At 49.7% G+C, this 14,661-nt stretch overlaps 2 protein-coding genes across 3 annotated transcripts in view; one reads left to right on the top strand and one right to left on the bottom strand.

Moving 5' to 3' along the window:
* Positions 1-1,123: 1,123 nt before the first annotated feature.
* On the bottom strand, positions 1,124-7,811 carry cyldl (cylindromatosis (turban tumor syndrome), like). The gene is made up of 15 exons (XM_011620380.2): positions 7,754-7,811; positions 6,422-6,857; positions 5,908-6,171; positions 5,642-5,720; positions 5,423-5,568; positions 5,156-5,315; positions 4,806-4,938; positions 4,535-4,645; positions 4,365-4,456; positions 4,184-4,247; positions 3,979-4,111; positions 3,520-3,628; positions 3,279-3,397; positions 2,937-3,150; positions 1,124-2,867 (listed from the first exon to the last, which is right to left on the bottom strand). Exons 2-15 carry the CDS (start codon positions 6,845-6,847, stop codon positions 2,683-2,685), a joined length of 2,235 nt encoding a protein of 744 aa, XP_011618682.2. The 5' UTR covers positions 6,848-6,857; positions 7,754-7,811; the 3' UTR covers positions 1,124-2,682.
* Positions 7,812-7,824: 13 nt separating this feature from the next.
* zc3h3 (zinc finger CCCH-type containing 3) overlaps positions 7,825-14,661 on the top strand; it is a 30,438-nt gene continuing 23,601 nt past the window's right edge. Inside the window, exons 1-3 of one of the 2 annotated variants that reach the window (XM_029828095.1) lie at positions 7,825-7,898; positions 8,709-9,891; positions 10,171-10,337. In XM_029828095.1, coding sequence (XP_029683955.1) covers positions 7,829-7,898; positions 8,709-9,891; positions 10,171-10,337 — 1,420 coding nt within the window. In that variant the 5' untranslated portion in view covers positions 7,825-7,828. Of the gene's footprint in view, positions 7,899-8,708; positions 9,904-10,170; positions 10,338-14,661 lie in introns of both variants that reach the window. The other variant, XM_029828094.1, reaches the window with a different exon arrangement.

Raw genomic sequence — 14,661 nt, 5'->3', positions numbered from 1 at the left:
GCCGTTTCCATTCTTCCCATTAGCTTCGTAGCCGCTCATTAGCATGATTTGTTGGTTAGGCTGCAGCCTCAGACGTGCTTTTGTGTTGTGTGCATCTTTTTGTTCAGTATATAACATATTGATGAAGGTATCAACAAGTGTCTGCTGTAAACCATCTGATTCACGGTTGCAATCATTTCGCCCTGAGATTAAACGGTTTCCAGGTTGGACAGGAATTGCTCTGCAGAGTCCGTGCTTCTTCTGCACTGTCATTTCCTGTTGAAAGCGATCAGAAGTCATTTAGTTTTGGATCCTGCCGTCTCCTCTGAGGTCTGTGCTCGCCGAGATCTGGACAAATTGCTTTTAATCTGTTGTTGCAGCTTTTAAAGTGATGCTGCGATTGCAAATGGAGCTTCAGGGAGCAGGATGCCTGACAAGGATCCAGCGCCTGCACATTCATTTCCATTAGCTTCATCACCATCCGCGGTCAGATGTGTTTTTCAAAGTGTGACGTCACTGAAGGCAACGACGCCTCCAGCGTGCGCAGGTGGAACCCTGAGCAGGCCCAAAAGCCTGACAACGTTGGCCGTGACACTCCTGTGGAGCAGGATCCCAGAGGAGGGCATGGAAGCGCGTAGGATCCCCTTCATGGGTCTGAGACAGCAGCTGTGAACGCCGCCGCGTTTATGCTTTAATGACACCTTCATAAACACTAATGCTGATAAGAAAGAGAAAAAGCATCTGGATGTGAGAGCCATAACTCTCACGGTGCCCAATAAAAAATAAAAAACTGCTCTTCTCATGGGAGAAGAGGAACTTGAGCCCAGAGCTGGAGTCAATAATAATAAAATGAAAAATGTCGCTCAGCGATTCTTCAAAAAAGAATAGAAAACGCAGTCAAATTCAGGTTCTACGCCGAGATCCTGGAGCTCCATCATGGACAGCAGGAAGGGGCGGGCATGAGGGGCGGGGGGGTCCTGGAGGACAGGATAAAGGATGGAGCTCCTACCAGGACCCGGGGCACCTTTAGCCACAGTGGAGCTGTGCTAGAGCCACTATTTATCCAAATAATGGCCGAGAAAAAAGCAACATTTGGGTCTCAGTAAAACATTTCAGGAACAGGAAGGAAGCCCGAATATGGTCATATGTTTAATATCAGACTTTTATTGTCATTATTCAGCACAGTCGGAAAATGACAGGGGTGAGTCTAAAGGACGGTAAACAAAAGTCTTTATGTACTTATGTACGTGTTATTGGGGTGGAGCCCCGCGCACGCCCTCTTGTTTGGATGATGAATAGTGGTCAAAGTGCTGAGGAGCTCCTGGGGGTGCAGAGATGCTCTGCTAGCTGTTGCACCGATAGGGGGGGCAGTTTTAGTGCGGAGCTGATCACAGCAGATGCAGGGGAAAAGCCGTGGACAGCAGGATCAAAAGCTCCCCAGACGGAGCCAAATATGGGCCGAGGCTGAAACAGGGTTCAGGTCAGGTGGCGTGTTGGTGCAGGTCAGGTGGCGTGTTGGTGCAGGTCAGGTGGCGTGTTGGTGCAGGTCAGGTGGCGTGTTGGTGAAGGTCAGGTGGCGTGTTGGTGCAGGTCAGGTGGCGTGTTGGTGCAGGTCAGGTGGCGTGTTGGTGCAGGTCAGGTGGCGTGTTGGTGAAGGTCAGGTGGCGTGTTGGTGAAGGTCAGGTGGCGTGTTGGTGCAGGTCAGGTGGCGTGTTGGTGAAGGTCAGGTGGCGTGTTGGTGAAGGTCAGGTGGCGTGTTGGTGAAGGTCAGATCACAGCAGTGTCCCCTGAGGAGACCACGCTGATCCCTGCCAGGAGCATCACAGGAAGAAATCAAATAAGAATGATCACAAGACCAGAGGGTGACGGACTCATCCTGACAAAGGAAACATCCACGTCCAGACTGGGGGGGGGGCAGGGCCGGGGGCCGGGGGCGGGGGGGGCGCTCCGTCCTCTGCCTCACACCAACCAGCACAGCTGCTTCAAATCTTCCACTCATCCAACCCTCAGCCAGCAGGGGACAAATGTCAGGAATGATGAAAGTCAGCCAATAAAGGCCCAGTAAAACCTAATAAAGTGGGTGAGAGGGGCAGCGTCAGGGTCAGGAGGGGTGAGGGGTGAGGGGGGGTGAGGGGTGAGAGGGGGTGAGGGGAGCTGAGGGGTGAGGGGGGCTGAGGGGTGAGCGGGGGTGAGGGGTGAGCGGGGGTTAGGGGAGCTGAGGGGTGAGGGGAGCTGAGGGGTGAGAGGGGGTGAGGGGTGAGGGGAGCTGAGGGGTGAGAGGGGGTGAGGGGTGAGCGGGGGTGAGGGGTGAGGGGAGCTGCACCGTTCCATCACGTCAGGTCAGGCAGCAAACCATCAATTCCAAAAATGATCTATTTTCAATCCTCCGTCGGCGTTTTGTCGTGCAAAGTTTGATGCGGGTTCATCGCCACATCTCTAAAATGAAGCTCCGGGGCAACACTGAGGTGGGCGGGGCTCCGCTCAGCGGTACAGACACATGAGATGGGCGGGGCTCCGCTCAGCGGTACAGACACATGAGGTGGGCGGGGCTCCGCTCAACGGTACAGACACATGAGGTGGGCGGGGCTCCGCTCAACGGTACAGGCACATGAGGTGGGCGGGGCTCCGCTCAGCGGTACAGGCACATGAGGTGGGCGGGGCTCCGCTCAGCGGTACAGACACATGAGGTGGGCGGGGCTCCGCTCAGCGGTACAGACACATGCTGCTGCTCTGGTACAGGTACATGTAGGCGTCGCAGAACAGCCGCTTGGCCACGCCCCTCATGTCTCGGGGGACCTGATCGGCCAGCTCGGAGGGAGACATCTCCAAGTAGGCGCCGACCTCAGGGCAGGCGCGCACCTCTGGGATGTTGAAGCCGTCACTCTCACCTGGAAGATCAAAACTCAGGTGAGTCCGGGAGAACAGGAAGTGAGGTGAGGTGAGGAGCCACTGTGCACCTTGTCTGTCCGCCATGCTGTCGAAGAAGATCCAGTCCTGGCTGCTGGGGCCGTGTTTGATGAAGGACACGTAGTGGCTGGTCTCGATACACAGCACGGCAAACAGGTCCAGTTTGTCTCTGGCCAGAACATTTGGACTCCTCCGAGGGAGGAAGTCGTTGGGAATGTCCAGAGGAGAGCGCTGGTGTGAGCGGCGCAGAGGGTGAGTGTGCACCTGCAGAGACACCAGCGTGAGCAAACGTGACCCCTGTGGTCGTGGATGAGCCAGAGGGTCGAGGGTCATCCCATGGAACGGGTCATCAGTACCTAACGCCGACCCTCATAACAGCAGGTCACACACACCTGGGCGGAACATGTCTCACAGAACATTTTGAATCCCGTCCGGCTGAAAAGGGGATCTTTGAAACAGTCGGAGCACTCTTCCTGTGCCAGGTTTCCACACAGCATGCACTGCTGAGGGCCTGAAACACACGCACACACACACGCACACACACACACACACACACACACACACACACACACACACACACACACACACGCTCACCATTAACCCACAACAGTCACTTGCTGCAGTGCTTGGTACCTTTAGACAGCAGGTCAGTGATGTCGAGCTCCAGAGAAGGAACAATCGTCTCAAACATCTTGAATTTCTTTCCAAAACGAGGCATCTGGAGGATGAGGCAGGATGGAACCTGGACATGAGGAGACAACAGCACATAGAAGAGGGGTGAGGAACCCACGTCTGGAAACATCTACCGGAGAATCGCTCACAGCGGCCAATCTTTAGACAAAACAGAAACACCTAGTTCACGGTTTTTCTCTTTGAATTGTTTAATTTTCTTGTATTATTTCTAAATAAAAACTGAAGGACACAGACTGAAGATACACTGCGCTGTCAATCAAATGCAACTTCTGGGGGAGCCCCGGCTGCAGTACCCCCGGTGGCCGCTGGGGCACTGAGCCCTGCAGTATATTCACGTCTGAAACAAAAAGGTTATTCTTTGATCAAATGACACGAGCAGACAAAGAAGACTGAACTCACCTCTGCTAGTTTAATTCCTTCAGTGTGGAAAGAATGTTCCAGCAGCTGCTGGACTGAAGGGAGCAGCAGGTTGTGTTTCTGATCCAAAAAGATCTGATAATAATAACATTCCTGCACTTCCCCTCCTGCCGAGCTAAAGACAAGAAAACAGCATCATCAGCTGCTCCTATGCGGTGGTGCGGACACTGTGGTGCTGTGGCCGTACAGTTTTAGAAGAGGCTCCAGGGCCAGAATTTGCTGCATGATGATGGTGAGAAACTCTTCTGGATCTGGAAGACAACCAGGACACATCACCGGTCCTGACAGGCCAAGCTAACAACACTCTGACAGAGCTGCAACGACGCCCGCTACAACTACATCAGCTGAAAGTTGACGTTTCAACGCACCCTTCTCCTCTGTGGTGAAAGAGTGACTGTAACCCAGCTTCTGCAGCTGCTGCCGGAGCTTCATGATGTGTCGTCCTTCTACAAATCCATTACTGGAGGCAACAGACAGGGGGCGATGTCACGCACATATCAGAAAAATGCTAAACCATCCTGCGGATGAACACTCAGACCTGCGGAGAGGGTTAACGATGTTGCAGAGTAGTGTCTTCTGAATGGGAGAGTCCTCAGGTTCTGTTGATTTGAAGAGCATGGAGTCCAATACAGAAGAGCAGGAGAACAAGCTAAGAGCAGGAATGAGTCACATGACCATCAAACACATTTTTCACAACATTTCTACTCTAACATTTCATTCTCAGGTGATGTTCTTCTTTTTACAACTTGAATGGCGCTCTGGACTCATTTGGAACTTGAGTGAAAATCCAACCTCTGAATGCTCCTGACCTGAAGAGGGCAGCGTCCATGTAGCAGGAGTTGCAGTGACCTTGAATTCCCTTCATTCTGCCGATTAAAATGTGGTCAACCTGCTCTGTGGTGACAGGGGGAACAGTCTCCAGCCTGCCCTCCGTGTGCCACTCTACAGAAACACAAAACACAGAGAAATAAAGTGTCTTCTGCCACATTCTGGTGCAGCACTGCCCCCTGCTGGTGAACACGTGCAGACACCTGTCTCTGCTCACCGACACAGACACAAACACTCTGATAAAATGGGTGAAACCCTTTGATGCTAGAGCATGGAAACATGTTGTTGGACATGCTGGGAATGCAAACCAGAAGTGAGGGATGATTCTGACCTTCCTCTTTTGGTTTCCTCTCACTCTGATTGAAGGATAAGCTCTGAAACCGTGAGTCAGGTTGGCAGGAGCTGAGCTTCACAAAGAGAGCTCTCTTTGGGGGAGAGAAGAAGTAACGCTCCCCTCTGAAGGTGCCGTCATTCACTCCTACTTCCTCCTCCTGAAGGTAGGAGATTTCGATGTCACGTCCAGAAGTATCAACACGTTTCTCAGGGACCATTCTTAAATGCCATTAACATGTCCACGTTTATCAGGTTAGATGTTTACCAGCTCTATTCCTGCCATCATCTCCATTCGCTCAGGCAGCCTCCCGATCCAGCGGATGATTCCGTATAAACTTCTGTGATCCAGCGTCAGCTCCACCACAGAGTTCACCGTCAGATCCGTGCAGAGACTTTGGTAAATCTCCGGCTCTGCAATGGAGATGAGGTTTGGATTAGAGTCATTCGAGCCGTCCAGGAGGAACAGCTTCATGTCTCCACACACCTGCTGGCACCTCCTCTTTAGCAACACACTGCAACGGAACTTCAACCTCTCCACCGGTTTTTCCATTTTCATCAGTGTCCTGAAAACAGCAGCAGCTTTCATTTAGTCATCTTGTGGTTGTCTCCTGAGCTCCGTGTGCACGTGTGTGTGAGGAGTGTTTCAGGGAGAAACACCTGATTACACAGTCAAGAGTTGGAAGTGCAGCTCACACTGAACTCTTCTCCTTCAGAGGGCTTTTCAGCGTTAGATGGGTTCTATTTACTCACTGTTGAGATCTGAACCACAGTCTGTCCACTCTTCTCCGTCACTCCCAACACCATTCCATGGCGACATTCGTCGGTGAGGATGTATGTGACCCTGTCGCCCGCACACAGCGGGACAGCTCCCATCTGCACACTCGGCACCGAGGAGCTGGGAATCACTGGCCTGACTTTAGTAAACGGGACATAAATCCAACTACTTTTCGGACAGTTGAAGGAGGGTTCGTACATGTAGGTGCCGTTTGAAGCCCTCTTCTCTTCCCCGTCTTCCTGTTGGACAGATGTTTTTAAACAGTGAAACATGTTAATGATTTGCAGGAAAAACTGTATTTGAAAGGAAACAGTCAGCTGCATCTTTCAACTGGTGCTTTGTTTTAGTTTTTGGAACCAATGTGGTGACTATTGGGAGACCACTTCATGTCCAGCTGTGGACTAATACACCATTGTCCTCACACTTACTTCCTCTTTAGTCATCAAATTTGAGAGTTACCATAAATGTACAAAGACTTGAACGTCTCACCTGTGGTTCAATGCCAAAGAACGTTCCAGACAGAGAAGCAGAATATGCCGGCTCCGTCCGCCTCCCGATGGTGCGGATGATGCCTCTGAGCTGTTCTTCATCCTTTTCCACATTGACCACCATGCCCACCTTGAGCTCTAATGCCGCACGCAGAGAATCCCTCTGTTGGAACCACTTCAGCCTCTCGGCATCGTCGGTCAGCGCCAGCAGCAGCTCCGCTTCGGCCTCGCTCAGCTCCTCCAGGGACCCCACCTCAATGTCGTAAGGCAAGGAGAACTGATGGCCCACAGACATTACAGAAAAAGTTTTCTGGGAAGATGATAAACTGTATTTGAATTGGCTGATGTGGCATATTTGTCCAGCGCTGATGTGTTGAAGTTTGTCGGGTTTCCTGGTTAAGATGAAGAACAATTTGTCTGATGTCATCTTTGTGAAGCTGCAAGATAAAAACCCACAATGTAACATATGAATCTATATCTATCTTTTCCTTTTTTTATTCAGCTGTTACAGATTTCATATTTATCTTATTTTCATGTTTATCTTTATTTACCAGTCCAGTCATGACACTAAATAATGCTTTGACACTCACGCAGTGATATAATGTCACACCACTACTTCAACTCAGAGCCTCATATTTCAATTATCGACTATAGATCAGAGATCAGATTTGAGCATAATGACAAAAGAAGTAAAGGACAAGAAACATAAAGAGGGAGAAGAGAACGGACATAAAACAGCATATTTTTGACAGGCTAACTTGTTAGCAACAACACATTAGCTACCTTTACTGAACACCTGACAGCAAAAAATACAAGCTTTAAAAATAATGCCTTATGAACAACCTGTATAAATAACCTATCTTTCATTCTATTAATTGTGTCAACATTGTCGTTTGAAGCAGAACCTCTGCTCCTAAGGCAACTTTAAAGTTTGTCTTCTGACGTGGTTTAAGCTGCCTGAACTTTCACTTCCTGTTTCGCTTCAGACGGACGGCATCAAGATTCGGCTCCACCGCACAACCCCTTCTAAAATCTCCCCTGTCTCTCTAACTAAACGTGTGTTGTTTCCCTAAATGAGTTTATTTGATAGCTGTCAAACGCAGACAGCATAACTTTGTGACGACGTTCTTATTTCCAGTAAGGCGACAGCAGGAAGTACAACAGGTCGCTCATTATTCCCCTTCAGCTCTTCTTACAGGTAGCAAACAACGACGGGTGCAAAGTGCAAGTTACAGCACATACTAATTCATTGTTATACGTTTACAAGTAAGTTGTGGTATGATCCTCAAATCCCCTAACACAAAACAATCGCCCCAACTACAACAAACCCTACCTGTGAGGAAAAAAGATCGAATTCCAAAAGCCTTGTCAGACGTCATCTGTCAGCGCCGATTCGTGTCGCTTTTTGATGACGCGTTTATCGGCCGTAAACATGGAGGAACGAGAGGCGCTCAAGAGAGAAATCGAGGTTTTACAAGGTAACGTTTTAATCCGGTTTGTTAGAAATCCAGAAAGTTCTATTTTAGTAGCTGTCTCATTTAGATTCAGCTATCTTTACGAATGTGCTATTTTACACGAGTATAGATCCTTCATTCAAGCCAGAGGCGGTTTCCGCCCGTTTATATAATGATTAAACTCTCATATAAAAGGCTCACAATGTCTTTATTCGTTACCAGTGGTCGTTCAACGACAGCAGAACTTTGAACCTTATGGGTTCAGAACTGTCATGTTGGTATTAGAGTTTTTTGTAATTTTTACCATTTCGTCTGAACTCGAAAAGTTCTAAACGCATTTTTCTGAAGTTTTGGGAAAACGTTGAGAATGGGCCAAGATCAAAGACTTTGACCTGTGATCGTCTACTGATCAAAGCCCTTTATATGATCGTTGAAATGGCTTTGATCATTAAGCAACCACTCTGTCCAGCGGGGGCTCCTGTTTCCGATCCAGCAGGTCACAGTCCCGGTCCAGCATGTGGGGCCCGCCAGGTCTGGCCTCTCCCGCTGTCCTCTAAACTAATGATAGTTAATGATATTTTAGTAAAAGTAGTGAGGTTGGCCATCTCAAGACGTTTGTTAGTTCATCATCTTATTCAAGGCTTTAGTTTTATAAACTACCAACTGCTGCAACTATACATGGATTATAGTTATAAAGTAACAGAATCTTTTAAAGTCTTTTGAAGTCCTTTTGCATTTAATTGATGTTTTCCAGGATATGCAGAAACTGACAATTAAGTGCCTTTAATATGTGTAGTTTCATGTCGTTATCTATCTCCTTTTCATCCGTCTTAGATCTTATTGACAACCATAAAAGGATCCATGGCGATACACCTTTTACAAGAGTTCAGCCACCGGAAGCTCAGCGATCATCGAGAGCTCACGGCACCATTTTGGGGCACTCTTACGGCTCCAGAGGGAGAAATGATCCTCCTCAGAACCACGGGAGTTGGAAGAGAAAATACTCACTGAGACACAAAAGCCCACAGTCTGCACACCCCTTCATCTCCACCTCCTGCAACCACAGAGATGCGACCCCCCCGGTATCATCAGGGGGCGCCCCTCACAGCCCCAGGGATGTGACCCGGACCACAGCCACAGTCACCACAAATGTATCAAGAAAGGCCGAGCCGTTGGTTCCTCGCCATGAACACAGCAAAGCAGAGTCATGTTCAGCGACCGAGGGAACCCAGCTGATGGCTGAGAGCAGGCGTGTGTTTCCACCAGGGAGCACCGACCCAAACAGGCGCCACCGTTTGGCCCCCGTTGCCACGGCAGCGCCAGCTGTTCTTACTACGATCACACCCTCGGTTGCTGCGCTGCCTAAATTAGCAAAGCAACGTCCCAGCAACCTTTCCAGTCACAGCGGCCATTGTCAGACAACTAAATCTGTCTCCACAAATTCAAAGTTTGTTTGGGTCAAAACCCAGAATGTGAAAGGACAAAGTAGCAGTGTGTCCACTCCTGCAGGCAAAACAGGAAATGATCTCCCACCCTCAAAGCCTGGAGCTGAAAGCACTGTTGCGTCTACAGTTTGGAAGAAAACCCCTGGCAAGAAGCCTCCGCGGCGGCTAACCCAGGTCAGTGTCTCCCCTAAAGCCTCCAAGTACAAGTGGGTCTCCTCTTATGCTCAGTCTAAAATCTCCCGAAAATCAATGTCATCAAAGCTGCCTCTGCCCCAGAGAGCTCTGGAGACAGATGACACCCTCAGGAAAGCCAAAACAGCTCTGACTTGCCCTGCTAAAACAAAAAAGGAGGTGGCCACCTCCTCAAGGAGTAGCCATTACAGCTGGAAGGCTGTGGCAGCGGCAGGTCCAGCGGTGCCACGAAGATCGTCCTTCTACTGGACACCAGACAAACGCAGGGTCCGAGAAGGCTTCTCATCTGGAACCCTGCGCACCATCCTGCCCTGCCCCCCCTCCTCCTCCTGCTCGCCTGGCCCCTTCAAGCTTCACAGCCAGATGAAAATCATTCGCAGGTCAGCTAATAGGTCAGTAACCGTGATCCTCCAAAAACTACCTGAGACCAAAAGGGAAGTTATCATTGTAAAAGAGAATATGTGGATTCTCACAGTAGGTTGCACTGAAGCCCGACACCTAGCAAACATGCCCGGCTGCTTCCTGTCACAGTTGCTTTGGGTTCTTTATCTAGCTGGTTTCTTCACGGTAGTTCTGTCTGCTACCGCTAGGCGGCAGCATCCGTCACCCCGCACTTTTCTTCTCACTTTTTTCTTTTCTTCATTGTTCTGTGGCTGCAGCGGTTCAGAGAAGGTGAGCAGCACCCCAGGGGGGAGGCTCACCACACCGGGCCGACCACCCGCCTCCCTCAGGGGCCCCACAGGAGCGCGGAGAACCTCCTCCAGAGAGCTCGTGTCCTTTGGTCGACACAAGTTGAGAAGACTCGTCACCTCTGTCACCAGGACAAGTAAGGAGTGCACACTCTTTAGTCTGTGTGTCCTGTTTTTAATGATTATTGAGCAAAACACAGGCAGCAACGTAACAAAATCTGTGATTAGTTAATAACCCCCAATTAAAATAATGAACATTTTATTTGTTAAAGGTACGCATTTAATACGTTATAATTATCATTATTAAGTTCTGACATCTTTCCATTGGACAAAATCGAATAACTTTCAAGCCAATCCTTGGCAGACTGTTAATAAGAAAATACAATTGTATCTCACATTAGCACTGGAAATGTTTTATACCAACTAATATAAAGTAGTTCCCAGTACTATTTTAATAAGTGCACTGTGAAAGATTGTTGTAATTAGGTTCTTGTGTGGAAATCCCTGGTTAAAGTGGCACAAATATTGTGGCTGATTACAGCAGTGCTATGCTAGGCTGTGCTAATGCTGCCACCGGCCACTGTTGCCATGTGCCCCCCACTGGGTGGGGGCGCACTCCAGACTCAGTAATTAGAGTCGGACTCAAAGTTGAACTGACTCTCCACTGACGAGCAGGTGCAGCAGCTCCCTCTTCAGGCCGGTTTCAGACTTTAGAAAACCCTGTGAATGAACACGTGCAGCAGCTGACGTGTGTTCAGGCCCGGGATTGGTTCTGGGTTCGTCCTGGTGTGTGGTTGGTCTGTCTGGTCAGCCCTCTGAAGGATCCTCAGCAGTCATCTGGATGTGGAGCTGCATCTCGTTAAATCATCTTTGCTTCTGTCGTAGCTGCTCCTGATGCTTCTGTGATGTTGCTGCGCCATAGTTTTTCCATCATTATCCGGAGTAGTAACGTGAGCTCAGGTCACGTCTACGTGTTCATGTCCAGCAGGGGGCAGCATATCCCGGCTCTGTCGCTGCTCACGGTCCCCAGGAAGCCCCACGCACAGACAATAAGGGGGGAGGAGTTTAATTGATTGCCCAATTCAGCCATGATGGCGAACAAGTGGCGATAGCGGGTAATTTGCGGAGGAACAGGCAGGCAGGGCTGCTGCTATCGTGCCCTGGCACGGCTCTCCCTACACTAGATAAAAAAGAGCTAATGCATAATTATCCACTTGCAAATTGGATTGTTTTAACGAACTGTAGAATATGGGCCGAGCCTGATGGGAGGCAATCATTGTTTTTACGGTCCCCCTCCTCCTCGTCTTGCCCCTTAAGCCTCTGGTTCCGCTGTACACCCCACACACCTCGAGCCCATCGTGTTGTAATCTCCGCTCTCAATAGAGTGAGAAGCCATTAGGAAAACCATCACTATTAGCATTAGGCTTTATTCCAGGACTCCAGGGTCTGTCCGCCTCGTTCCTCCTCTAACTGGTCCCGTCTCAGCTGCCCCTCCTCTTCATCAGCTCTGCTGCAGCTCAACACAGGAACACTTGCAGGTCTGATTAAAGTGGCCGATTCAAGTTCTGAGAAACACGAAAGGTGGAGGAAATATGGAGCGAAGGAGCCGGCTGCGCCTCCGATAAGCGCTGCTAATAAAGAGCAAATTGAATTACTAATGATGGGAAGCAGAGTCCCTATAGATGAGCCCGTTAAAAGGCAACCTTATGACCACTCACACACGCATGATAATACGCTGGCAAACAATGTGTCTTCATTTCCTCCTCAATGAGCAGTTTGAGCTGCTCCGCTCACATCCGCCAGTGTTTGTGTGCTCGTTTATCTGGGCTTTAATTTAAAGAGGGCATAAACCCAACTAAGCAGTTAGGCTGTAATGAATCGAGGTGTGTGTGTGTGTGTGTGGGTGGGTGTGTGTCAGAGACAGCCATGCTGCCCAGATAATCTAATAAAGCAGATAAATGTCAGAAATGGACAGAACCTGGAGAGAAGAGTGCTGATCCAAGCGGCTTGCCGTCCCATGTGACGGCCTCCTGGAGGGTCTCTATCTCCTGCTCTTCCTCTCGCTCCTCTTCATCCATTCTCAGGCTGTTTCTGTCTTCAGCACATCAAGGAACGAGGGCCGTCCTGAATGATGCTAACAGAGGTTTGTGTTGGCTAACACAAGCTGTGGGCTTTGTGCTGCACACACACACACACACACACACACACACACACACACACACACACACACACACACAATAACGTGTAGCTGCGCTGGCTCGCTGCGCCCATTTTGGCCCTTGAGCATCAGTTTACTGACATGCCCCCTCATCTATATGCAGCTATCACAGCTTAGAGCTATTACCACTAAACACACACACACACACACACACTCACGTACGTGTGCGCTCTGTTGGGATCCTCTTACCTGCAGTGATCCCATTTATATCAGCCATAAATCACATGTGCTGCTCTGCATGGAGGCTGTGCTCCCTGACATTTCCACGTGTGTGTGTTCTGTTAGAACGTGACACACACACGTATTCAGGCCTCACGCCGCCGCTCGGAAACGCCTCAGTTGCACGTCAGCCGATGACCCTCTGCTCTTATAGGGAGAGACGTGAGAGGAAGCCCTTTTGTGTTTCCCTTTTTCCCTGAATCAAACTAAGAGCATCTTTTTATTGAGGTTTTTGAAACTGCCGATCAATCAAATAACAAAACGGGTATTTTGAAAATCATAAATCATAAAATCTGTTATTTTGGATCATTGAGGTTGGCTTTATCATCTTTAATCATTTAGATGTGCAGATCAGCACACACACACACACACACACACACATTTAAGAATTCTATGAAAAATCAGAGCTCATAGTTACAGAATAACAATCAGTGAATGTGTGTGTGTGTGTGTGTGTGTGTGTGTGTGTGTGTGTGTGTGAGAGACTCCTGTCAGCTGCTTTTCTCCATGCCATTCTCTGGATGCCATTCCACTGGAGCCTCTCTCTCTCTCTCTCTCTCACACACACACACACACACGCACACACACACCCACACACACACACACCCCCCCCCCACACACACACACACCCCACACTCATTCCTCTGCACTTTCTCAGGCTCTCTGTGTCAGACAGGTGGACCTCTGTCTTCTCTTTCTGTCTCCAGCTTCTCTCCTTTTATACGTATGTGCCACCACTTGTCTCCTCTTTCACACACTCTCTCTTTAAACGCGTGTGTGTGCACACACACCAAATATCCGTCAGTCAGAATTGTTCCATAATGATTTAGAGGCTGTCAGCCCTCAGGTCACGTGATCAGCTGGGTTGTTGGACTCAGAATATGAGTCGAGTCCATTTCAAATGTGCTTCATCTCAGCTTAAAGCATCACGCGAGCCTGTAAATGTGCTCGGCCAGGACGGCGCTCTCACACCCCCGGAGGAGCGCACGCCAGCCATGGGCGCCCCTCCAGCTCCTCCCCCACACTCATCAAACTGTCAACTCACCATAATTAAGCTACAGCTGACCCTACAGCTGACCCTATAGCTGACCCTATAGCTGACCCTACAGCTGACCCTATAGGTGACCCTACAGCTGACCCTATAGGTGACCCTACAGCTGACCCTACAGCTGACCCTATAGCTGACCCTACAGCTGACCCTACAGCTGACCCTATAGCTGACCCTATAGGTGACCCTATAGGTGACCCTATAGCTGACCCTATAGCTGACCCTACAGCTGACCCTATAGGTGACCCTATAGGTGACCCTATAGCTGACCCTACAGCTGACCCTATAGCTGACCCTATAGGTGACCCTATAGGTGACCCTACAGCTGACCCTATAGCTGACCCTATAGCTGACCCTATAGCTGACCCTACAGCTGACCCTATAGCTGACCCTACAGCTGACCCTACAGCTGACCCTATAGGTGACCCTATAGGTGACCTTAGGTGACCCTACAGCTGACCCTATAGCTGACCCTACAGCTGACCCTATAGCTGACCCTACAGCTGACCCTATAGCTGACCCTATAGCTGACCCTACAGCTGACCCTATAGCTGACCCTATAGGTGACCCTATAGCTCACCCTACAGCTGACCCTATAGCTGACCCTACAGCTGACCCTATAGCTGACCCTATAGGTGACCCTATAGCTGACCATATAGCTGACCCTATAGGTGACCCTACAGCTGACCCTACAGCTGACCCTACAGCTGACCCTATAGCTGACCCTATAGCTGACCCTATAGCTGACCCTACAGCTGACCCTATAGCTGACCCTACAGCTGACCCTATAGGTGACCCTACAGCTGACCCTATAGCTGACCCTACAGGTGACCCTACAGCTGACCCTATAGCTGACCCTACAGCTGACCCTATAGCTGACCCTATAGCTGACCCTATAGGTGACCCTACAGCTGACCCTATAGCTGACCCTACAGCTGACCCTACAGCTGACCCTATAGGTGACCCTACAGCTGAC

This window comes from Takifugu rubripes, chromosome 20, assembly GCF_901000725.2.
Source record: "Takifugu rubripes chromosome 20, fTakRub1.2, whole genome shotgun sequence".
In the NCBI taxonomy this organism is placed as follows: domain Eukaryota; kingdom Metazoa; phylum Chordata; class Actinopteri; order Tetraodontiformes; family Tetraodontidae; genus Takifugu; species Takifugu rubripes.
Note: the sequence above shows the minus strand (reverse complement) of the source record. Positions and strands in the feature narration are given on the sequence as shown.